The following is a 25,883-nucleotide window of genomic DNA, read 5'->3' on the forward strand; positions in this document are numbered from 1 at the left end:
AGATTTCTGTGTGTTGATTTTGTATCCTGCAACTTTGCTGTATTCCGATATCAGTTCTAGTAGTTTTGGGGTGGAGTCTTTAGGGTTTTTTATGTACAGTATCATGTCATCTGCAAATAGTGACAGTTTAACTTCTTCTTTACCAATCTGGATTCCTTGTATTTCTTTATTTTGTCTTCCATATTGTTTTTTTAGTGCACTAACCCTTCCTTTAGATGTCTTCATTTGCCTCTCAGCCATACACTTACTTTTTTGTTCTTATTTATTTTCTCATTACATTTATGCCAACACATTTTAGAAAGAAAAGGAAGGGAATATTTGGCCCACCTTAACCATTCTTCTGCTCCCATGGTCAGTCTTCTGCTTTAAACACAGTTCAATGCCAGTAGACACTTCTTGAGGTGGAATGTTCCTTGTGCCCAAAAGAACCAGGGCTTAATTGAAGGAGCAGCTAATCACCAGCCACTTACTTGAGGAGAAAGAAGAGAAATCCTATTAGAATTTGTTCTCATCCTGGACCAGCTGCCCCTCATCTCTTTCTCTATTTCCATCCATTTCTTTTTCAATATTTTGGACCAAAGAATCAGGCCAACTTCCTAGTGCATCTTCAGCTCTATAGAGAGACGTATATGATCTAATCCTTTATTTTTAGAAGAGTTATTTTTATAAAGTAAAAATTACTAGACCTTTAATATCTTCCCTTTCATCTTTTTAAAACAGTATCTTTTCTTAAAAGCATCTAGGAATTATATGAAAATAAGAGAAAAATAAGTTGAAAGATCTAGGTTCTCATCAGATGGTTATATTTCTGGTTGCGCCACTGCTCTTTGGTAAATGGGAGTCACAGTCTCAGAAATTAATTAAAGTTGTTGAGGTTCTTCACACACCAGGCCTTACCACTCATGGAGTCCCTTACTTAAATTTTGACTATAAAACCATAAGAGGGGAAACATGGAACTCCAGTTAAATTCTTTTAAAAAAACTGCAGATTTTAAAAATAAATCACTGGGCAGTGGGCTCTGCTTAAAGTTTATCATCTGGAAGAGGAAGCAATTTACTTTGAAATATCTAGTTTATTAGAGTAACATGACTTTATATGCAGATTAGGGCTACTTCCCTGGACTAGATGCATGATGCGAAGTTGCAAAAGAAAGCATGGAGGAGGAACCTAACTCTGGGGAGATATGACCTTAAGAGATGAAGACTTAAAGGAAAGAATGTGGTTTTGTTTTTCCAACCTTTTTTTTTTTTCCAACTCACCTAACCATGAATTAATCTACTCCTTTTGTACCTGAATTTCAGATTCATCTCCTTCTTAGGATCACCCTCAGCAAAACTGTGTAGATATTATTTTGTGATCTGTTGTCTATGACAAACCACTGGTATCTTCACATTCTTGGTACCCAGAAACTCATTTTCCTATGAAGCTGACAAGAGTGAACTATGTGGACCTACCTGCCCTCCTCACAGATAAAACACTCTTTGGAAAATGAAGGAGGTACTGCTTTCATTTCTCCTCCATGCACCCTGGGGTCAACTTTGGAGGAGGTAGACCTGGGGTGAGCATAGGAAGTGCATATGCATGGAACAGAGCTTAGATATCTAAAAGGCAGCAGCCAGGGAAAAACTGAAACCAAACCTGGGTAACTTAGACAAACCAGGCATGGTTCCAAAGGCTGTGATGGATGGGGGAGGATCAAGGTAAAAGGCAACATGGCAACTAGAGCCTGGGGAAGTCATATGAGAACTACAGGGTCCAAAGCATCAAGTGGGAAGTGGGGTCCAGAGTAAAGCAGAGCTTGAATGCTTTCAATTTGGGACCTATGAGTGGTGAGGTGTCCTTAAAGTGTCTACCTGTCTCTTCCTTCCTATCCCATCTGTGCTGGTAATTAAGCTAAAAATTCTCAGCTCCAAACTCATCCCTCTGCATTCCGCTCCATGGTGCTGGGCTGGGATCCTACTGACTCTGCCTTGTCCCTTTGTCAACTGTTTTCCTGTTAGGTTCAGCCCAAGGGGGTGCTAGAAGCATACCACCAGGCAGTAACTGGGAAATTACTTAGAATTTCTTTGAATTTCAGCTACCAGACATTGAGTGGAGATAACAGGCACATCACTGGACTGTTGGGATTACACAAGCCCACTGAGTGCAGTTCCTGAGTGAGTCCTCAGTGCAGGTAGGGAAAGGAGCTGGGGGCTCCCCACCTAGACAGGACTGACGCTTCAGTCAGTCAGGGACCAGAACCAGTGAGGATCCAGGCTGGGAAACAGAAACCACACTGGTTACTTTAACAGAGAGAGTTAACTATAAGGAACTAGCTAAAAAGACATTGGAGGGCTAAATGAGCAAAGGGAGGTCCCCCAAGTAACACAGAATGGGCAGGGAGCAGCTGCCGTCCTAGGCTGGGAGGATACCGGGAAGAGGCTGAAGTTACGACATGGAAGCTTAGATCAGGGAGCAGGAGCCCAGTTTCCAGTGCAAAGGACACCAGGTGCCTCAGAGGAACACGGAGGCACAGTGAAATCACTGCCACTGCCAGGGTGGGGCTGCTCCTGGGGTGCCACTGTGACGATGTTTTCCTTTTCACTTCTACTGCTAGGAAATCAGAGTCCAGTGGGTACCTCACTTTTGGCAAATGAGAACTTTGTGTCATTATGGCTGCAGTGACTTTTCTCACCTCACTTTGTCTGTGATATATTTATTTCAACATATATTGAATATTCTGTGAATCTCTTTAGAATCATTTGGAAACCCCAGGATACTTCTACCTCCATCTGTGTCTTCATCTATACATTCATCTACAACTTCCCTACCTCCATTTCTACTGCATTTTCCGTCTCCTCCATACCTCTCCCTACACCTTTACCCATACCTGTAATTATGACAAAGACAGGGAGAGTCCAACTCTGTCTCTGTAGTTTCCGTTGTGTGTTTTTTATCCAAATTTGAATATGAAAGCATAATTAAGGAGCTGTTAACATAAAGACAGTGTCCAACTGTTCAGCAGTCTCCATGGTGTTTCCTTAAGAAGGTCTTGCATTGACAGAGATACTAATGGGCCTGTGATATAGAACCCAAAACTTAAAAAGTTCTAACCCATCAAGAAATCCCATTCATCATTTCATTTTTTGGAAAGGATATGAAAAATGAAATGTCAGAGCTATAATGTCAGGACCGTTTAAAATGTCAAGTGCTTGTTGTTGCATAGCCTGGTTGTCTGCTGTTCTGATCAAACCTCCAACTGGCATAATAATTACAGATGATGCATCACATTTTCATGCACAACTGGACCCAGATTTATAACAAATCAGATGGAAACACTCTCATTGCCCAGCCTGAAATCTCCTTTTAGTACACAGCTTAAGACTTTTCCTTTAGAGCAGAACATTATTACCAATTCGAGGCAGCATTCAGGGTAAGGAATGAGAAAGAAGGGCAAAAACAGTTTCTCAATAGACCAGAACTCAGTCATTTATAATATACAGATGCAACAAGAGCCAAGAGGCAGTGAACACATTTGCTGAATGCATGTTTAACCTAAGAAGAATGCTAAACTGTGAAGACACTGTCCAGATAATTCTATTTTTAGATGCAGATTCATTTAGCTGTGCAAGGAAACATACATATGAGCTCTTTTTTGAACTGATAGAGAATCCTTCAGTTTAATCATGTTCTAATCTGAAGAGAGAGCACTGAAGTATAAACAGAAAAGGAACAATCCTTCTGTCTAGGATCTTTATGGAAGTCTCTGTGGGACTTCAGTGATATATTCACAGGCTGATACCAATTATAATAAAAACCTGAAATGAAGAGGATGTGCACGGAGAAAACTTCTTCTCAAATGGAAGCTTTGTGTCCACTGAGAGCTGGGAGTCATTCTTACCGCAACTTTATTTTCACCTTCCCTAGACCACCTTGTCAGATGGTTCGGAGGAAGACTACCTCGGTGTCCGACTGCTTCTCATTAAAGATTACTTCCAGCACATTCCATGGAGCTCTTGGAGACAATCTCCAGAATATACTGATCTTTTTCCATGCAATTGATAAATTCTTCTAAAGTCGACTCTCCTATAAATAATAATTGAACAATTAACAAGAGACTGTCCATACCACTCACTGGCATATACAATATATTCATAGGTATTTTTATTGATATTCTTCTTTTGATATCATTTCGCCCCAACCAGACTAAATTCTTTAAATATCCTTATGTAGAAAGGATACATTGGTAGGGTTGCCCATGAAAATAAGGTTGATGAATACAGTCTATTCTTATACTGAGCTGAGAACATGAGGTGAAGTGCTACGCCTGTGTCCACATACACACTTTACACCTCTACACAGTATTGATTACTTTACCTTGAATCTTGAAGATATGACCACGTCATAGGAGCATGAAGATTGAAGATGTCTAAGATCAGGAGGAAATTACATTTTGCAAGGCTGTTTTCAATATTATTCTCTCTGAGGCTGTCCAAAAGCTGTGAGAAAGGCTAAATATTATTCACTCCACATATAATTATTAGTTACTAGGTCTCCCCTCCTTTTCTGATTTGTGATTCCTAATTTTAGTCCCTTAACTTAAGACTTAGGCCTGTGCTGGCCAGTCATCCATTTCTATAAAACTATTGCCTTCCACCCTGTGGACTGGGGGCCGTGTTTTTCCACAGCGTCGTCCTACAAGACAACTTTTCAACATTTTTGGGTGGATGGAATGGACTTCTCTATTGACTTAAATCACTTGGGTTGTAATTATGGGTATATTCAAGTTTAAGGGCACAGATACAGTTCCTGATCTCAAAGAGATTGTACCCCATAGGGCTTGTGGCTGGATTTAAGCCTGGCCAAGGACAAGTCAAGTACATTCAGCAACTAGAGAATGTGCACCTGTGCCAGAGAGTCACCAGGAACTGATCTCAGGTGTCAGAGAACCACTACTTTTTAGGGGATGAGACAAATCTAAAGCACCCTAATAGTGATTCAAATATAAATAAGTGTGACTTATCACATTCCCGTAAGATACTTTTTTGTTGTTGTTGATGGCAAATAGTAAAATACATTTTTTAGAGGAAAATTTTGTCTTTGTTCATTATGTTTTCCTTATTCTAAGGAAGTTTGCATAAAACCCCAATTAACAGCGGGTAGGAGTAGAATCCTCCGTCTCAAAGGGCAAGTACAGGGGTGGGGTAAAACAAAATGAAGTAGAATAAACTGAAAATAAAAAAGGAGTGGTAAGTGTGTGGGTGGGGAAGGTCACATGGGTGCAAGGTGGTGGGCACGGGTGACCGTAAGTAACAAAAGAATAACCACCCGTTTGTTTCAAAGGAAATCACAGCCTCCAAATTCTCAATGCAAAAGATTTTTCAAATTTCCAGGGGTTCAGCATGGCCAAAAGAAAAGTGGGGGTCGAGATGGGGAAGCTGAAGTTGTTTTTGACCACTCAGTTGTAACCCTTCTGTGTTGCTGGCAGTGAGGGCAGCTGCATCTGAAGATACTGGGTTTAGCTGCAGTGTTGGTTGAAAGGCAACGCAGGTTACTGACATGGAAAAAAGAGAAAAGATGGAATTCCTTTTTAAAAAAAATTTATTGATAGAACTGACATATAATCTTGTATTAGTTTTGTGTTACAGCACAGTGTTTGATATATGCACATATTGTGAAATGATTACCACAGTAAGTGTAGTTAACATCCATCGCTTCATATAGTTGCAAGTTTTTTTGTGTGAAGAGAACTTTTTAAGAACTACTTTCTTTGCAACTTCAAAGATGTACTTCTTCACTGCTGTTTTCTCACTCTTGTCAAAACACCTGTGAACTCCGCATATTTATTTTTGTCATGTTACCTAACCACTTACAAAAGTTCTTTTTTTTCCAAATTAAGCCAGCCTCTGCCTATAGCAACTTAAAATGTTTACACTTTCTATCTAAAGTACTCATTTTGACATTTTCTTCATTCTTCCCTCTTGCATGTAGCATTCATTTATTCATCAAACATTTATTGAGCCCTAACTACAATCCCCATTTCCTCTACTACACTGACGTAAACATGGCAAGTGCTCAGTAAACACAGTCAAGAATTGCTTTCCTTTATCTGATGTTCTTAACCATTGCTTCCTAATCCTCTTAATTTGCCTGTGGATTTGTTCCTAAATTAAAAGGATGGTTTTTGGGCTGCCTAGAAGGGATCACTGTGCAGGTCTAGAAGCTTTGCATCAAAACCTCTACCAGTAAAAAGCCAAAGCCAGGAAGATGTGATTGAGCCGGAGATCACAGGACTCAGATCTAAACTGATTTTTGAATTTTTGAATTTTGTTTATATTTAAAAATACATTTCAATTTTTATCAGACAAAATTCAGAAAGTGCACAATTTTATTTATATGTTGAACTATGCTTATATACATAATTTATATCTGCGTTATCTAGAATTGTTTGCTGTGCTGGTGGACACATTCTCCACTCGCGGGGACTCTGCAGGACAGTGTTATTTATGGGTGATCTTCCATCTCTCACTACCAGTTTCAGCAGATTCACTACCCCTGAATACTTTCTTTAATCCTGTTCTGCAATCTGGTCATCTGTTGATATTCCTGGGTCATCTCATCTATTTCTTCCCATTAACATAACCCTGCTCCCCCAACCACTCAAAAAAGCCAAAATTTACCGTGCATGTCCACACTAGCATTTTTGCTCTAAAGAAGTCAGCCTGGTTTAAAAAAACAAACAGCCTATGCGAAGGAATTTTTTTTTTCAATTCTTTTTACTTCTTTTAAATTAGAACTTCATGAAAACTTGTGCTAGGGCTAGGATATTATCAAAGGTGGAAATGGAGAGTCTTCGATGAAAATAACCAGGTTTTCAAGAGAGCGTGCTGGGGAAGATTTTAAACAACTCGAGTTTTGTGCCCATTAGCAAGATGGCAATAGAGGCATTCAGCAGCATTTTATGGCAGCATTTATAGAGTTGTAAGTGCAGCAGTTAGTTTCTTCTCTTATGTGAGGACTTGACTGCCTCTTATCTCCTGGTAGTTCTCCGTTTCCTAGTTTGATTCAGTTTCCTCGTGGCTTACCACTCTGTTCTAAGCTAAACCACTGGTCTTTCTGGTCAGTCGCTCAGTAAAAGATCTTTCTTTACATTCTGTTCCTTTAACCCAAAATAGCTGCCCAATAATCAACCTCTTTCATTTCTTCTTTGGCCTTGTTCTGTCTCTTTTCACTTTCAGAGTTTATTGCTCTGAGGCACTTAAGTCTCCTTTGTCCCTGCACTGTTTGGCTCTATGTTAAGCTTGCCTGGGCACTTTCTGCACTTGATGCTCTGAACAGCATGTGTAAGTTGTCCTACATGCATCAAGAGGACTCCTAAGCAGTGCGCAGTAGGTGTGGATCAGTCATCCTCCCATATGTAGTAAAGGCTGCAGAATTTCTTGCATTAGGATTCATCCTGATTTGTCTTGCTGTCCTCTCTGTTTTCAAATAATATTTTACGTTAAGCTTTAATCTTCTGTCTTTTGATTCTCTTTAGGCTTGTCTTCCTAGATGCCTTGGTTCATAATATAAAAATAAAAATAACGTGTTGAATTATAACAATAATACATGTTCATGGTAAAATTCCAAACACTACAGAAAGGTACAATGAAAAGAAAGAATCCCCCTATAACCTCTCTCTGGTCCCCAGCTCCACTTCCCATTGGTAACTGACTTCTGCTTCTAAGTCCATGTTTTATGAAGTTTGCAATGCATATGCATACATATGTTAATTTTCAAAAGAGTCTTCTGTGCCTTCCTACAGATAGGATTGCATGTTGCACTTATTTCTTATTTGTTTCTTCCTTTGCTTTTCATATGACTTTTTATCAGACACTTACTCATCTTACAACTATTTATAGAGTACCTAATATATGCCAGGAAGTGTGAGAGCATGGGAAATGCCAAAGTACATAAAACAAAGAGTTCTTGCCCTCACGGAGCTCATAGCTCTTCATCTTTTTATTTTCTTAGCATTAATCTTATACCTCTCTTTTGATTAATCTTCTAACTTTTATTTCCTAACTACCATGATAATTATCATTAGAATATTTCATAGCTGTTGGATATTTTTCTGTCCCAAAATATTTGATGTTGGTCATAATGTTGCAAACAATTTACAGTCAAATTAGGATCTCATATATGTTCCTGGAATTTTCTTTGGTTGTATCTTGGAGTGTTGTACCTTCTTTATTTTTGGTTTCAATATTCATTGGATCATCAGCTGTCAGTGGTGTGCTTACTTTTTATTTTGAGAAATCAAAAAAATATATACGATAGTCAGCACTATTCTGGTATGCTTAATTGAACATGTCGGTATGCTTAATTTCAAATATTGTTGACCTGCCCTTCTGAAATTCACTGTATATACCAAGTATTAAACATCTGTAATGTCCCATCTACTTTCAGAATACTCATCCTTTGAACTTAATTTCAGCCCCAGGATGAAATAGTTTATTCTCTCCACTCCAATCCCTGCTATGCTTCAGTACTTCTAAGATTAAAAATTTAAAGAGAACAGGAAGAAAAATAATAGCATTGCTCATGTTTGGTGATCAAGATTTGTGGCTGCATATTCCAAATAAGGTTTTTATTGGCTTCATAATACCTTCCACTCTTCATTTCTCTGGCCTTTTTCTAGCTTTGTTTAGCTTCCTTATCAACTCTAACTAGCCTGAATCTGTTCCTTGCAAGATTTCTCATGAACTGATTTATTTTATTCTCTATCCATACAGACCCAAATATGAGTGATCACACCAAATGGCCCTGATCTCGGTTAACTAGCAAGTGAACATACTGACATGAACCTGAGGTGGGACAGATCTAGGACTGGGTCCTTGAGAGGAGGATCGGTGCTATTGATACATTTCCAAATCGTATTTCTGAGAATGACACCCTTGTATTGTCCAATTGTTTGGCTCATTCACAATGGTGATTTCACATGACCCCAGTCTCACTGTCCCATCCTGTCGGCGTCAGCTCGACACACTGGCCTAGAGCAAACTGCCAACTCAAAACGGGTCTCTACTACCCTCTAGTGTCCACTAGAAGAAGTGACCCACAGCAGGCAGGTTGAGTCTGAGGAAAACATCATTTTGGATAGATGACAAGCTAGAGTCCCAATACATAAAATCCATCGTTGTTTTTTTTAAATCTCTCATCAACATCATATTTTCCACAATGCCAAACTTTGTTTTTCAGGGGCCATTCCTAGATACGCTGCCTCAATCTCAAATCAGTATGCTCACCTGTCCATTGACTGAGATCAAAACCAATTGGTTTAAGTACTCTCCCTTCTCCTGGAATGTCTGTGTCTTCCCTTTTCACTCCTGCATCTACGTAAGAATTCTATGAGCTAAAGGGGGACTCAGATTTTAGGGTTGAAATAGCAGATGAAGAATGAACAGAAAGAGTAGAAATGTTGAAAACGTGGAAATATTTTTTAAAAATAAAGAAAGAAAGAACAGGTAGAAAGAGAAGAAACAGAAACAAGTATGGACAACTCTTTCCAGAAATGTGTAATCAAAGGGACAGAAAAGTCTAATCGTAGAGAAAGATAGCATATTGAATGATTTCTACAGTAGGCAAAACTTAAGTTTATTTGTAAATTGATGATAAACCTCCAGGAGAAAGAAACTAATTACTAGAATATGTCACAGAGCAAACAGCAGGTCTTCCATATCATATTCTCCTACCTTTCTTTCCTTGTATCTCCCTTTACTCTTCTTCGTATATCCCAGTGTTAAGCACCATGCACTGAATATAAATGTAGTTAATAAATATTTATTCAATTGAATTGTATTGCCTGGAGAGCACTAGGCTGGCCAAATTATGAAACCCAAATGATATCACAACTAGGGTTTTCTTGAACTGTTTATGCTTTTGCCTAAATGGCCCTCCCACCACCACCACCACCATTTCCTACTTTGTAAGGAAAAGTGAGCCAGAGGAGAGTAGCTGCCTTACCATCATTGTTTGTATCGATCTTAGGAAACACCAAGTTGGCGAATTCTTTAGGACTCAGGGTTTGCTGGCCATTGAGGGTTTGTACAGCCTGCAAGGAAAAATTAAATTAGAGAGTTCAACATTGCTGGAAGCAAATATACTTTGTAACATTTCAACCCCAATGTGATGGAACTGGGAATGTGTTGATGTCAGTTTTGCTACCCAACCTGTTTTTGTTGTTAAAAGTAACTTAAAAAAATTGTATGTCAGTTCTAGATAATGAGGCTTGGAAATTAACTGGATATAGTCTGAAGTTTGATTTTAAAGAACACAAAGGGATCCACTCAACATATTAGGTCACAAAAGATGCAAAGAGCTCTCTGGAGAAAAATTGTAGTGGTCACTGTACAAGAATTTAGACAATGTTCTCAATCTCAGACCAACTATCTTTGATCTTACAGATGAACATAAAAGAACATTCTGTAAGCATCTAAGGCCTCCATTCTGGCTTCTGACAGTGACACCCCTGGTTCTTTTTGCCCTTTTGTAGAGTGATTGACTGGGAAGACAGATATGTATGCCCTGGAAGAACACTAAATTTCTCTCACACGCTGACAGTACCTTTCATCATGAAAGCTGTCAGGTACTCAGGGAAAATGACATTTCAGGCTTTCCTAGGGGGAAGATTTAGCCACCCTTTCCCTTCCCCCCACCAGATGATTAAATCAAATGACACATATTTGATGTAGAGATTCATAATAAAATGAAAGACAGACAGACAGAGAGAGAGAGAGGATGAATTAGTCATCTGGGAATTTAAAGATAACTATCTTGATTGAACATGAAGGGATCTTTAGAAAACTGCTGGCCACATATTTCAATTAGGGGCATGGTCTTAAATATAATACTGCTTTCTAAGCATTACTAATACTGAATCCAGGGTTAGTCATAATAAACAGTGGTAAGTCTCAACTCCTGGCCTTAGCAAGTCAAGATCTCATGTTAAACATGGATTAATACTTAGAGTAATGGTTACATACATGCAACATCCTATTAGATGAATACTTGTAGGGCAAAAAAGTGTCTTTGCAGAGGCCCCCAAAACCTAGAAAATTTGGTTAAGCTTCCAGTATTCCCACATCGTGAAGTGATATTAAACCACATGTATAAGTCACAATAAAAGATTATGAAATTTCTAGGATTTATCCATTACCCATTTCCTGGCAATATAAATATGAATGAAAGATTGACAAGGCCTGATTAAAATATTAAAATAATATCTGAGGGGTAATATATTGGAGAGGGTTGTCAGTGTGCCTTGTTTTCCTCTTCTTATAGAAGAAGGGTAGTGGGGAGATAGGCAAGGAAACATGGTTTGGTTCTTTCTTTCCTTCCTCATTTAGCACATCTGCTCCAGCATTTTGCTAAGCCCTTCCCTGGCCACTCTCTGAGTGGAAGCAGGAAGAAGTAGGAGAGAAAGGGGAGCAGGAAAGCTCTAACTTGGCAGGTACTGTCATGGCTACCCTGTCTCAGAGCTCTTTAGATGGCAGATGTTTGAAGTCCACTCTTTCTGTGAGACACCCCCTCCCACCTTTTCATTACTTCTCTTCTGCAATTCCCTTGACGTGCATCATGCATTTTGATTCCAGCTGATCCCTCAAGGCACCTTCTTCAGGCAGGTCTGGGTTTCTCAACATCCGCACAATTGACCCTTTGGACTAGACAATACTTCCTTGTTTAGGATTGTCCTGTGTATTGTACAATGTTTAGCAGCATCCCTGTTCTCTAAACAATAAATAGTGGTATCACTGTACCCTTTGCCACTTCCCAGCTGACAGCCAAAATGTCTTACAAAAGTCCCCTGGAGCAGGAGAGAAATTCCTCCTGCTTGAGAAGCACTGTCTAGATGTACCTTCAGTTTTCTTCCTTCTGAGGTTCCCTCACTTCTTCAAGTGGTTCAGCTGGACAAGATCTGAGATGGTTCAATGTTATTCCCTCTCACAGTGGCCTATAGCTGACAATGGGAAAACCTGAGCATCCTTTATCCTGACAAGTTCTAGGAATGCAGATACTCCCGAAACTTCATCCTTCTACTCAGCTGCCACGGTCAGCTTCTTTAGACTTGTCAGGTATGACTCAGATACTCAACACTGAAGGGTCCATCCACATCTCAGTGTCTTAAATCACCATGCTATTGACTTGAGGGCTCTTACCCAAGAAATCCTCTCTAATAATCCTTCTCAAAAAACCCTCTTCTTGACCCTTTTATATCCCTGAAGTAAGATTAAGATGTAACTACTTCCTCTGTGAAACTGGCCTTATAGTCTACTACATTTATGAGATCTCTTGATGCCTGAGCTGAATTCCATTTTAACATCCTGTTACCATGTGTTGAGAGAACTTACATTATACAGTATGTATTGTTCTTTACCCTGCTTTTTTTTTCATGTGTCATTATATAGAAAGTATGTTTGTGGACCACTAATTCTCTGTAAGTACATATTCTACTGCATTAACTTATTTAAACATTTCCTTCTTTAAATTTTTATTTTTACTATCTTAAGTGAGTCAGTGATGTAAATCATAGAGCTTTTATCTTTGGTGACATTTACCATTGTTTTTTCTAACCAAAAATATCGAGTCTAAATCAAAGATAGACTTTTAGCCTCTTGATGCAGATTACCAGATTTCCAAGAAGTGATATCCATTTATACTCTCTCCACAGTGTGGAAGGGTGTTCTTCTCATAGTGCCCTTACCAGAATTACATCTTACTGTTTTTAATCTTTATTAATTATTCAGAGACAATTATTAACTTCTTCTCTGGGCTTTTATTTTTTCAGTTTCTCTACTTTCTTTTTGTTTACTTTCTAAACACGTTAGAGAAAAACTCTATCAGTTACTTAGTGCTTCTTTTCCCTTGGCTCAGGAACATAAGTTACACATTTCAACTAATGAAAATATGTGTAAAAGTTTCCTGTAGATGTAGAAAAAAAAATCACTTTTATCCTTTTGTTCTTCCCAATTCTTTTGAGATTACCCCTTAGAATGGATAACAGAAAGGCAAAAATTATCCCTCAATTTCAAGGGCTTCAAGGATTTGGGAAACCATAGATCCACAGATCCTAGGAGAAGAACCCCACTCCAAATACTGCTTTGGCAGCATGCCTTAGTATTTGTATACTGTATCACATACACAATGTTTAAAAAATACATTTGAGCATATTTATTTGAGAGGATATTTTAAAATCTACATGGGGTTAGGTACTCCCTATAGAAGATTTTAGATTCCTAATTTTGTGTTGCAAGACATAATATGTAAGCAAAATTCGTGAATTTTATTGCTTACAAACTTCAGTTACAAAGTGCATCTCAATACTTTTATAAATGATCTATGTGGGATTAAAGTAGAAGAATATTATCATATTCCTGAATTCTTACCCTATGTTGCTTAACTCTACATTTGATGAACAGTTTTAAATTTTAACAGCTGTGTCCATTTGTTGAGGTGTTTAATTGTAATTGTAGTTCTACCCGCTTATTTTTTTCATGCATTTCTGTTAGTATTTCTACTATGTGTTATGTTTGTAACTCAACTCCACCTATAAAGGAAAGAATTTGGATCAGATCATTTCTAAGACATCAATGTCACAAATTCGGTGTATTGAATTCATAATGCTCACTTAACTTCATGTCTTCATTTTTAGATATAATGTCACCTTTACTCATCTTTTACTCTGGGATCCATTTAATCTCATACCATGATAATCATCCCCACTCCATTGGTGGAAGGGAGAGGTGAGATCTACAAAGGGACTCATTAAACTTCAGAGATAGAAAGTATCTGAGATCCTTGAGTTATCTACTAGAAATACTTCAGTCCAGCTCAAGAAAGATTAGTCCACAGGTACCTTTATTCTTAGCCCTTGTCTGTTGCTATATAAACCGTCTAGTGTTTTAGTTGCTCCCTGCAAAACTTCCTGCACTGAGGCAAAGAAAAAGATAAGTTGTTTTCGAACATCATGTTTATTTCATTTTTCATCTTAAACTCTGCTTAATTTTTGAACTTCAGAATGGGCTGCACCAAGAAGAAAATGCTGATTTATAGTTGCACATTCAGTAGCCAATAGCACAGAGAAAACTGATTTCAAATGTATTTCTCAAGAATATCTGACTACATAGATCTGTCACCGAGTCCATAGAGAGGAAAACTGAATTAACAACACAATGTCCTTCAAAGGCTACTTGCCTGCTTCACTTACCAAGAATATACTCAGTTGTTCCTTTTTGGTCAATAGAATCATTTCTATCAGCATCATACAGCTTAAAATACCATTTAAATTTTTGTTCCATTTTTCTTTGTACAACTAGATTTACCGCAGTAATAAACTCCACAAAGTCAATAAATCCACCTATGGAAAGCAAGTTCAAAAGGGAAATAAATATTTGAGAAGAACAATTGTTTTTTATCTGAGAAGTCATCATTCATGAATAGGACCTTTAGTATAATTTAATATTTCACACAAGATTTCAGCATAGACTTTTCCCTAGTGCTTCATCAAAAAAAAAAAAAAGGTAATGCGTATGGAAACAAATAACTTTAAATACATGGGTAAGTGCCTTTTTAGAGAAAATTAATACTTATGCCCCAAAAAAAGGGTCTGAAATGCCATCATGGAAGGCTGAGGCCTCATCACTGAGCACCCAACAGTAGTCATCTTCTAAATATCTTCAGGTTTTGTCCTACAGTTAGAGAGAAGACCAGGTACCAACTTTTAAAAAAAAATTTTTTATTAAGGTATGATTGATATACACTCTAATGAAGGTTTCACATGAAAAAACAATGTGGGTACTACATTTACCCACATTATCAAGTCCCCACCCATACCCCAATGCAGTCACTGACCATCAGTGCAGCAAGTTGCCAGAGATCCACTATGTGCCTTCTCTGTGCTACACTGTTCTCCCCGTGATCTCCCACCCAGGTACCAACTTTTAATAGAAGAAAAACACACCAAGTAGCTAAATTCTATATTCCTTTTTAGAGAAGCTGGCTGATCTTCCTGGGCTGCTAAACTCCAGGGGCAGCATTTTCAGTACAAATCAAAATTTATGAGCCTCTTGTTCATTTAGGATTTCATTGTATTAGTCAATCTTGGAAAAGACTGTAAAGGATTGCAGGCTTAGGTAGTTTCCCTCATCCTGTTTTAAATTGGCAAACCATTCTCAGTCTAAACAGAAACAGTCTGCATCATTCTTAAGAATCACACACTTCAAACCTTACGTAGCCAAATGCTCAGCCATCGTAAGAAAGGTGGCCAGCTCCAGGGAGGTGTGAGCCCCTCTCTGCTATTTCCCATGTGAGTTCAGATACCAGGGACAGCACACCCAGGCCAAGAAAACAGAACATCAGTGGCATTCTCTTTGGAATATCTGGGATGTCAAGTCCTAGTTACAAAACAGGGTGTGACATAAAGTATCCCTTTCCCTTGGAAATAAAGGGCTTTAGACTTACTGGTTTATAAAGTGATAGCTGTTTGCTTTGAGCCTTAAGCTTTTGTAAGTAGTTCCAGTAAGTCTGTAAGGAAAAGCAACTGAGAAATCAAAATCACTAGTAGTTCTGGCATTCTGGATGTGAAGCAAAGCTGGTTTGGCTGGTTAATGGCTTTTTTGTTTGTTTGTTTTTTTTAAGACAACGACAGTATCTTAGATGTTGAAAATCAGTTTGCTCATCACTACAGCATTGTCTTAAAAAATGTATAACACTTTTTAATTTTCTGCACTCTGGATGTTTTTACCTCTAACAGTCAGAAGAGAACAAGAAAATATTTTAAAATCATTTCACTACATCAAGTATTGGATTTTTGCATTTTACAACTTAGGGGTCTTTATCCCATGGATAACTTTAATACTTCTAATTAGAGAAGATATCTACTAAATGATAGGAGTCTGGTTGAATGGGTCTCCTAAAGGAAATCTGCCTGAATATATAAAAATGTGAGCAGTTTTACCTTTCCTCCAGCTGCCTTCACTACTGCATGTCACCACTTCACCTTGTTAATCCCAGCATAGCTATGGTTAAGACAAAGGAAATGAATTATAATAGAGTTGAAAATTATTTAAGAAGACATCAAGGTATTATACCTTCAGGTTTGGTGGGACACACCCATTATTTTGTAGAAACAGGACTGGCAGGTATAGAAGCTGTAAACATGGGCACACGTGCGCCTAGGTCTCCTCCTGTGCTCTAGGGCAGACCAATGAGTACAGCGGCTTCCTGGGCAGCTGGTGTGCATGTTTACCAAAAGGCCACAGACCACTCTCCCTGCCAAGACTGAGCTGGCTTGAGTCTAGTGTTTCCATAAAAAGCTTAGATTTCATGAGAGCTTGTTTCACTTTACAAGTCCTACTTCAGTGATCAGTTTTCAGTGTCACCTGCATGGTGATTGAGCAATGCTGCCTTCAGAACATTTGGCATCTTAGGATGGGGCACAGTGGGCAGGTGGCCCTAACACCTTCCAACTCAGGCTCTGAAAGCTCTGGGCAAACCCTGCCAGGAGATGAGCATAGATATTTTCATTCTCTGGTTTTTAAATGGACAACCTGGCTCACCTACAGCCAAAGTTGATTGTGGGTGAGGAAATCTTCCTACTTAGACAAGTGCAGCCTTGTTCAAAAGCCCTGGCAAGCAAAACATGTTTCACTTCAGCCTTCTGTTTTGTAGTCAGGCAAATTAATCCTTAAAATCTACAGCCAACTCTTATTTCCAACTCTTATTATCCTTCTGTTAAGATTTTGTAGAAATTTGCCTTGATGAGACAACTCCAGTGGATGATGTCAGAGCTTGTGTCAGTGTTGGAAAGAGTTTTAGGCAAATGCTTATCAGAGGAAAAAATAATTATTGTCTTCAGTTAATCTATAGACTTCAAGGATGGGAGATGGGAATAAGAATCACAAAGAGGGTGAGGAGATGTCCCTGCAAATGTGACTGGGAAGAATCCATAGAGGATGTCCATGGACATTTCTTTGGGGCAATCCAAAGGAACAGTGTGAAGTTCATATTTCTGCAGTTGAGCTGCTGGTGCCCCCGTGGCACACAGACTGTTGGGATATGTCTGCCTCCTAATGTCCTGGAGCCAGAATAGGGTTCATAAGCTCCCTGCATCAAAGTCACATGGGGACAATGAAATATGCAGATTCCTAGACTCCAACCCCAAACAACAGTATCAAAATTACTTGGGATGGGATCCAAGAGTCTGTATTTTAAAATACTCTCCAGGTGAGCATTATGTATCCTAAGATTTGGAAACCACGGACCAGGGCTATTTATCTTATCCGTGTCTTTCTTTGTAGGCAATGCTATCATCTAGGCATCTCTCCAAGTTGTAATTGTGACTTATTCTCACTTGAATTTATGTCACTCTATTAAGACTAATTAGAAAAATTATGATCCACATGGTTCAGTCTCAGAATAATGACATCATCACAGAAATATACTCCAGCAATCAAAAACTGATTTCAAAATAACAGCAAGTCTTTACTTTCATTTCTGGAACAAACACGAGTTGCAAGACATTTATGGATTTCTTCACAACAGCCCCTTCCTCTCCCATCTGCTCCTCCACATACACCCTGCTGCTCAGTCGTTCTCCACTGCCTGGTCCCTCACTGCCAGCTCTAGCAGGAGAACACGTTGTCCTTTTACTCCACCAATTCCTCTCATAAATCTGCAGCACAACATCCTAAAATATCAGTTTGGCAATGGCAGGATCCTCCTTTCAAGTTGAGGGAGGGGAGGAACTGGATGCCCACAAAGCCATTCTAGGGAGCCTCGGGAAGGGAGAGTGTGGGAGCACAAAGCAAAGCTGATTTTAAACCCAATACATGTACAGACTTATGAATCATGTTCTTAGGATGTAGTGGGTTACAGGGAAGAGTTAAACAGGGGTCAAGGTATGGAACATGATAGTTTGGCTCTATTAATATGTTATAACTCATGTTTTAGATGGGGGTTAAAACAAGAGAGAGATACAAAATATATGATTACTTTAAATTTACGCTTTCTCACAGTCTCAAAATGTGTGGGAATTAAAAGACATACTTTTTATATCTACAGAGGAAGTATGAAAAGATTGAAAAAATGTATGCTTTTTTTTTCTACCTTAGAAGTCTAATATTAAAAAACAATAAAGGAAAACAAGATCCTGCGCTGGTATTGTCCAAGAGAAAATCCACAGGTGGAATATATGGTTTCCAGGCAGTGTTTATGATCTGCCATGAATCATAGTTTTCAGACTATGACTGATGTGAAATGTGGGTAAAAAGTTAAATCATAAACCTTATATATATGAAAATAATTATTTTATTTTTTATTACTAAGTATAAGAGCTACCATTTATATATATATATATATATATATATATATATATAGTTTTTTTTTTTAAGGAAAAAAGCCCATATCCCAAGCACTGTGCTAATTTCCAAGCATTATCCCTAATTCTAACAGCAACCTTGCAGGTAACCATATTATTCTTATTTCATAGAGGAGACAACTGATTTTCAGAGAGGTCAAGTAAACTGGCTAAAATAACAAAACCAGCTTTACTCTCAGACTTTTGTTCTTCGTAACACTCAGTATTGCACTCAAAGCTCACTATGGATGAATTCTTCTGGAAGAGCTGTTCATAGACATGAATAGATGGAACATGTTCAGCACAGTGTGTTCTGGATTCCTATGTGGTAAAACGTTGATATAAAGTGAGCATCTGAAGGCTCTGCCTGGGGCCTATGCTCCCCTCCTCACTGCTGCAGCCCATGGTGACCTGGCCTGCGTGCTATAAACTGCTTAGCCTCAGGAGACGTGTGAGCCCAGGGGCTCTTGGGGCCACCACTCCCAGGCTCCCCCTCACCTAGCCCCCATGACTATCTGGCTCAGCAGAACAGGAAGCATTCATTCTCCCCTTGCCCTCTCTACCTCCCTGGAGTGATGAACATTTTTTCTATCCATTTTGGGATCCTTAGCCCCTCTCTCCTTGCTCATGAGTTTAGCCTCCAGCACCCCATAAACAAAGCTTCTCCCCACCTACAGTTTCCCCAGGAAATTTTCTCAGCCTCCCCTCCAGAACCTGAAGCATACACACTGGTCCTGCTTCAGAAGATCCTGTTCTTAGCCTTCACCACAGTTTGGCTAGGAGACTATAAGCCTCTCTCTCTCCTGTGCAAGTGGTTGTTGCTTTGGCTCAGCCTCTCTCCCTCCTCGGGGCCTCACACTCGCATTACAGCCCCCACTCGTCCCTCCATTCCCCCCGCCCTGTAACATCCCTGGATAAAATCTGACTGTAGATATCATCTGATATGCTCCACATGGTCCCACCATCACTCTCTGTTTTCCTGAATGGCCCTTAGTAACAGATACTGAAATATCATCTCAGTGTGTATCAGGGGGACATCTGCTTTTGTGTTTTGTCCCAATGATGGAGCCATGAATTTATAAACTGGGTATCATTAAGGGAACTTGGCTTCACTCCATTGATTCAAGCCATAGAACTTCAGTTCTGGAAATAGTCCTTCATTTTGCAGATGAGAAAAGGGCTAGTCATAATTACAGTTATAATAATCATGATGACACAATGATGACTATTGGTGTTGATGTAATAATGGCTATACATATTGGGTCAGGCATTGTGCTTTACGCATATGAATTATTTACCCCTAACAAAGCCCTACATAGTACTAACCAAGAAGCATAGCATCCTATGTTTGAGTAACACGAAGACATGGAAATTGAAATGATTATTACAATAACTAGTGATAAAGCTACATTTGTACTAGTGTACCCTCATATTCAGGAAAACAAAATAGTCCAAATCCAACAAAAATCACCAAACTATAGCCTCAGATTAAACCTATATCTTCCCACAGCATTAACTTTCTGCTACTTTTCACAGAATCACTGTCTGTGAAAAATTCATGAATCATCAGAGCCCCTAAAATGAAGACACTAAGATGTTTTCAATTCTTTTATATGTGACACTTTTCAATGACATTTTACCAGCTATGGTGGGTCAATAGCAACATATGAATTGAAACATCTTTCTGAAAATGGTTATTCAGATAGTCAGATGTAAGGAAACCTGTAGTTCCAGTATAAGCACATTATATGGTTGACAACAATCGTTAATGATATTTAATTTGCATTTTAGGAACTGCAAATAAAGTAGGCAATATAGGGGTCCCCTCTATCATGTCAAATACAGGTGAATACTTTTTAAATACTTTTGTGAATTTGTAAAATTTGTAAGGGAAACATTATCTCTACCATTTATGACCTAGCCCAATTTCACCTACAGACTCTTACATTAACATCAAACATCGTCTCTATCAGCCACAGAATTGCTGCAATGTCCTGAGGAGACTCATCTCTGTAAATTGGTTCTATAATGTGATCTTCATGCAGATCAGACATGGTTAGTCTTGACTTGACCATGACTGCACAAAATTTAAGTGTTCTGGGACGAAGCACTTCTCAAAATATTTATCAAACAAGCTTGTGATTAATAGGCTTCCTGGATATCAGGAAGCCCTGACCATCTGCCCCCAGAATGAAGCCAGCTCAGCAGGTGTCCAGCCCACTGTGAACTAGATAGAAGCAAGTCTCAGATGTGTTTGGGGAAGGAAAGACAATTGTCCAACTTTGATCACTTCTGAATGAGTCAACCGCAGAGGGCCCGCCCAGGACTACAGCAGTGGCAGCCTCCAGGAACTTCCTCAGGCAGTGTGGGCTTCCTCGTACAGGCACCTGTCTCCCTAAACCAGTACTGCAACAGACGAAAGGAAATCCAGCCTTACCCTAATTCAGTCAGCCTGCCTCCTAAGAGTGTCTTGTTTCCCATGGAAAAGCCCAAATCCTTGTTCTTTAATGTACAGAAAAAATGAACAAAGGATATAGAAAATGGCAGAATACATGGTGGAATGTTTACATCCATAATTACTTGCTTCCAGATGTTTTTTTTTCTTTAATATGACTGTAACAAAAAGAACAATCAGAGGAACTGCTTCTGAATAAATAGTTTGGGACCCAGAATCTCTGTTTGTCTTTCCTGAGGGTTTCAGCCCCAGACAAGTTCACTATGGATTCAGTGAGACTGAGAAATGGCAACTCCATGTCCTTAGGGTCAAAGGGTTTATACCTGGCTTTATTCTCCCAGCAGTAGGTCGAGCACTAGACTCACGTCTGCATCCAGCAGTCTGCAGGTCAGTAATCCACCTCCATCTCTGTCTCCATCCAGAGCACTGGGCAGAGCTCTTTATATAGTGACTCAGGCAATAATAGCTTATTGCCTGTGGGTGTGGAAGCATTAGCCTAGCAGTAGGCCAGTTACATCATCAAGTTGTTTAGGGTCAGGTGAGGGTCCTGGCCATAGGCACTTCCATTTTCCCCACACTGTTTTATATGTTTATGGTACCTGGCTCTTTGGTGGCAGAAATGTGCCTAGTATCCAGTTTTCTGCCATTTTGACTGTGGTCTTTCTGGTATAGCTGCTGTGGTCATACCCAGCTGTACACTTGAACCACCTGGCAGCTTAAAACAAACAAAGCAAAACATTGTTTAATTCATTTGGACTGAGGTGGGAACACAAGCCACTGGCATTTTTAATAATCCCCCAAGGTTTCTAATATGTAGCCAAAATCAAGAGCTAGATTTCCAACAGATTTTGTTAAAATACATGAGTTCCAACAGCTTAAGTTTAAATGCACATCAGCAAGTACAACTGATATCTTTAACAAGTAAAAATCCTGTAAGAGGTTCAGCCAAAATGTTGATAATTGATGGTATATATAAAAATGCTTTGCAAGTTATGAAGTACTAAACAAACAGAAGGTGTTTTATTATGTCCAAAAAATGTTTCCTGAGAGCATCTATGCTGGTAGTTCTGAAGTTAGTAGCCTTGGTCTTTACCCTTAAGGGACTGAAGCCTAGTTTAAAATCTAATAGATGGTCATTTGTTTCCAGTAAATGAGTCTTACGAACAGCGGCAGTAATTGCAGTCATCCTGTAAACCAGAAAATCCAATGCAGTGTTACAGGTTGCAGGGCAGCTGGGGGTTAACAAACAACAGCAGTTAAAGCCAGGTTGCCTGCTCCAATTTTTAAAGGCTCTCTCACAAAGAGAAACTAAGGAATCAGAAAACCAAAGGTCACTTCTGAATTTCAAGTACAGCTGGGGACCCCATTCAGCTGTTCTGGGTTGGATTAAGAAGACAGTTGAAACTCTAAGTTGATTCCCATTTAATTAATTTTATTAATGTTACTCTATGACCAGTAATCACTGCAACAGCATAAATCAATGTCTAAAACACTCAGATTAAGGATAGAAATGGTAGGAAAAACCACACCCACTTGTAGGCACATCCTTTCATTTGGAAATACAATTTGAGATTGATCAAAAGTTGAGTTAATCTTCACTATTCTCAAACCTGTGGGGGCTGAGGTTAGAATTATCTGCATTTGACAGATAAACATACAATCCTTCTATGGGCTGCATGTCACATTTTTTTTTTAAGATTTTAGATTATTTCACATGAGCTCAGTGATAATGTAGGCAGGATAGGTCTTCATTTTAGAATTAAAGACTTTGACACAGAGAGGTTATGAGCCTCATCTGAGACTATACCCAGCAATGAGGGGCAAAGTGAGACAGGAGCCCAGCAAACTACTTTTCCTGGGGTGCTTCGTCCACTGACCCCTGGGGGCCTTGGTGATTCACATCATAAAGATTCACCAAAGGGCTCATTTAAAAATAGCAAAGACTTCTGATACATTAAAGTTAAGCTTTGATTTGGGAAGATATTTATAGGTAAACTATTACATATATGGTAGTAATCATCTATGAAATGCCACAGCTTGGCCACTCATCCTCACTTTTCCTTCTGTAACAGATTAATCACACTCTTCTAAGAGTTCACCCACTATTCCCTCACTCTTGATTCTCAGGATTTATCTAAGGTGGCTAATTCATAACCTGAGACCTTGTTTCAGTTGTTTTGTTTTATCCTAGTGTTTAGATGTATTCCAGTGCTAAGAACTGTTTTTATGGCTCAAACCATCACTCCATTTATAGTTGAGTTCCAAAATCATGAATTCAGAGAAATTATTTTATCTCCCTTGTAAAAAAAGCAAATCTTCCAACAAGTCTTTTAGGTCCATTTTTCTCTTTCTATTCCTTCTGCACCAGTAATTAGGCTTTTAATACCCCATTTCTGCTCATTAGAAATGGCCTCATTCCTGATTTCCTGTTCATACATATCTGACAAATCATTATTCTTAGAGCACGTTTGATCTGGTTTAAGAGCTGACAGTGGCACTCTGGCTAAAACCCAGATGCTTAGGTGTGGCCCTAGGCATAAACAAATAATGTATGTTTAACTTACTATAATAATAAATAAATAAATATTTATTCACACCTATATAGCAGCAAGAATTTGGATCAGGAGCCAGAGGGTTCTGTGATTCCCCAGATGAGTCACTACTAGCCTCTCAGTGCTCTGAGTACATTTCTCAGCTATGAGAATAAAAGCGGTTCTAGCACCAGGCTGGTTATCCATAGGGGGCAAAAGACAGAGGCGAGGCACCTAGAGTGTGTGGTCCCATTATGCACTAGCAGTAACCCTCTGCCTTAGTTAGGCCCCACAGACCCTTCTCTCTCCTACCTTGTACTTGAATCTGAGCTGTTCTTTTCATTGAAATTCTAAGCTCCTTTGCTAAGCGTGGACCATAGCAATTTAACTTACAGCCCTTGGAATCATACTGCCATCATTCCAATTTTCTGTGTAGTTTAAGGCAAGTTATATTTTCTCTGTGCCTCAGTTTCTTCATCTGTAAAATGAGAATGATAAAAATAGTTATTGTTGGAGGAATCTTTGAGATAATAAAGTGCTTAAAACAATGACTGGTACAGTAATGTTCAGCTTTTATTAGTAGTAATTCAAGTTCTCTACTTCTTTCAAGATCTCCAAATCCCTTAACTTTTCCAAAAGGCCTCTCCCAAGTAACTCTACAACTTAGTTTTTATTTCATTTTGTGATCCCCATAAATGTACCTTGACCAGTTCTGCTGTAGTTTGTCATATGATACTGCCTTATTTTATTCTTTGGGCATTTAATCTTGACCTAACTTTTATCTTCAACTGCATCATAAACTGTCTTCCACCTACCTATTCATCCCCATCCCCATCCCCTTCTAAAATTTGAATGTGATTTTTCTGTTATAACCTGCCCTGCTGGGATGGGATTGAGGGTTCCCGTGGTCCTTCCATTCAGCCTGCTGGCCTAGGAAGAGGCACATCTGTCACATTATTGGGCAGGGCTTAAAAACAGCACTGTAATCCTCCAGGCCCAGCTGAAACCTTGAAACTAGAGAGTTAGTCCAATGCTTTGCCTTCTCTCAATCTTTATCTTGCATCTACCTACCACTTCAGCATTTTATTTAAAAAAAAACAATAAGGGAGAAATGTGGGATTCACATATAAATCAAGTATAAAAATCAAATGAATAATCATATCTGACTTGATTGTTTATAGCTCATGATGCGTGATCAAAACCAAAGGTTTCTGTGATATGACTGCCCTTGCACTGTTCACCATGTAAGAACTTATTCACTATGTAAGAACTTGTTCACCATGTAAGAACTTGTTCGTTATGCTTCAGAAGATTGGAGACTGTTGAGAGTTAGGCTTGGGGTTGATTAATAATTGTGCATTGAGTTCCCTATACAGAATTTTATTGTTGTAAACAACCATTTGATCAATAAATATGAGAGGTGCCCTCTCAAAAAAAAAATCTTTGATTTTTTATTACTACCTTTTATTTTTTGAGGATGCATTTGTCATCGTGCTACATTGCAAACTCACTTGAGGACAGGGACCAATTCCTTTTCATCTTTGTGCCTACCCTTCTGCCACCGTGCCTCCAGGAGCCTGATAAATGTTTGTGAATAATACAGAATGATAATATGGTATACTAAGGATGTGACTTTGCTCCTGGTGATCCCTTCCATCATCCAGCTCACTTACTTCAAGTGGAGACATTCATCACCTGAGAGAGAAGTCACTGTAGCAGAAAAGTAGAAACTAAGTTCATTCTTAGCTTTTGACTTTTAATAGTTTAATTCATCTAGGATTAAGTGCATTAAATTTATGCTGTAAATAAAAGATTTAGACGAATATATAATTAGAGCCAGTTTCTCTTGTTTCTCCTGGCTTCTTCCAAACTAGATTAAGATTCCATAGGCTGAGGAGGTGTGGAATAGGGAAGGAAGGGAGAATTGCAAGACACTGCGGGATGGGGAAGGAGAGGTCGAGGCACTGCTTTGTGAGGGACAAGAATGGTGGAAGGGATAGGTGCTGGAGATGCCAGGGGAGACTGGCAGATGTCAGAGCAGAAGCACCTGTGAATCACTGAATGGATAGAAACTCACCAGGTTCCCCTGAACCTGACATAGCATGGAAGGAAAGGCTATAAGGAGTATCTGGTCAGACAATACTGAGCCAGCCTAAGAGGCTTCCATGCCGAGGAGTATAAAGTAGCAAAGAGAGAATCTGGCACAGAAAGCCTAGCTGTGCAGAGACAGCAGCTTTCTCAGTGAAGCAAGAGATGGGGAGAGATGCTGTCTCCGCCGATGCCAGTGTAGACAATTGCTTCTCTGACCTTTCTTAAAACTGTGAGGTTTATATGCACCCAAGGGGAAGTGCATGGAGAGCTCTCCTTGGTAAAATGGGAACTCAAAATATAAATTAACCTCATTGTGGAAAATGAAGTCACATTTTTTTTGTACTTTTTTAACATCTATTTTTTTACTCAAATACAGTTTATATAAATATGATACTGGTTTCAGATGAACTTAGGAATTCATCAGTTACATAC

The 25,883-nt window shown here is 39.0% G+C and overlaps 1 protein-coding gene across 1 annotated transcript in view; it reads right to left on the bottom strand.

Annotated features, from left to right (window-relative positions):
* Nucleotides 1–2,448: 2,448 nt before the first annotated feature.
* The window catches only part of GUCA1C (guanylate cyclase activator 1C), a 35,948-nt gene continuing 12,513 nt past the window's right edge, over nt 2,449–25,883 (bottom strand). The window contains 7 exon segments of the mRNA XM_057488607.1: nt 2,449–2,593; nt 3,882–3,989; nt 3,991–4,066; nt 9,986–10,073; nt 14,226–14,252; nt 14,254–14,375; nt 18,569–18,695. Coding sequence (XP_057344590.1) covers nt 2,449–2,593; nt 3,882–3,989; nt 3,991–4,066; nt 9,986–10,073; nt 14,226–14,252; nt 14,254–14,375; nt 18,569–18,695 — 693 coding nt within the window.

Source organism: Manis pentadactyla, chromosome 1 (genome assembly GCF_030020395.1).
Source record: "Manis pentadactyla isolate mManPen7 chromosome 1, mManPen7.hap1, whole genome shotgun sequence".
Lineage (NCBI taxonomy): Eukaryota > Metazoa > Chordata > Mammalia > Pholidota > Manidae > Manis > Manis pentadactyla.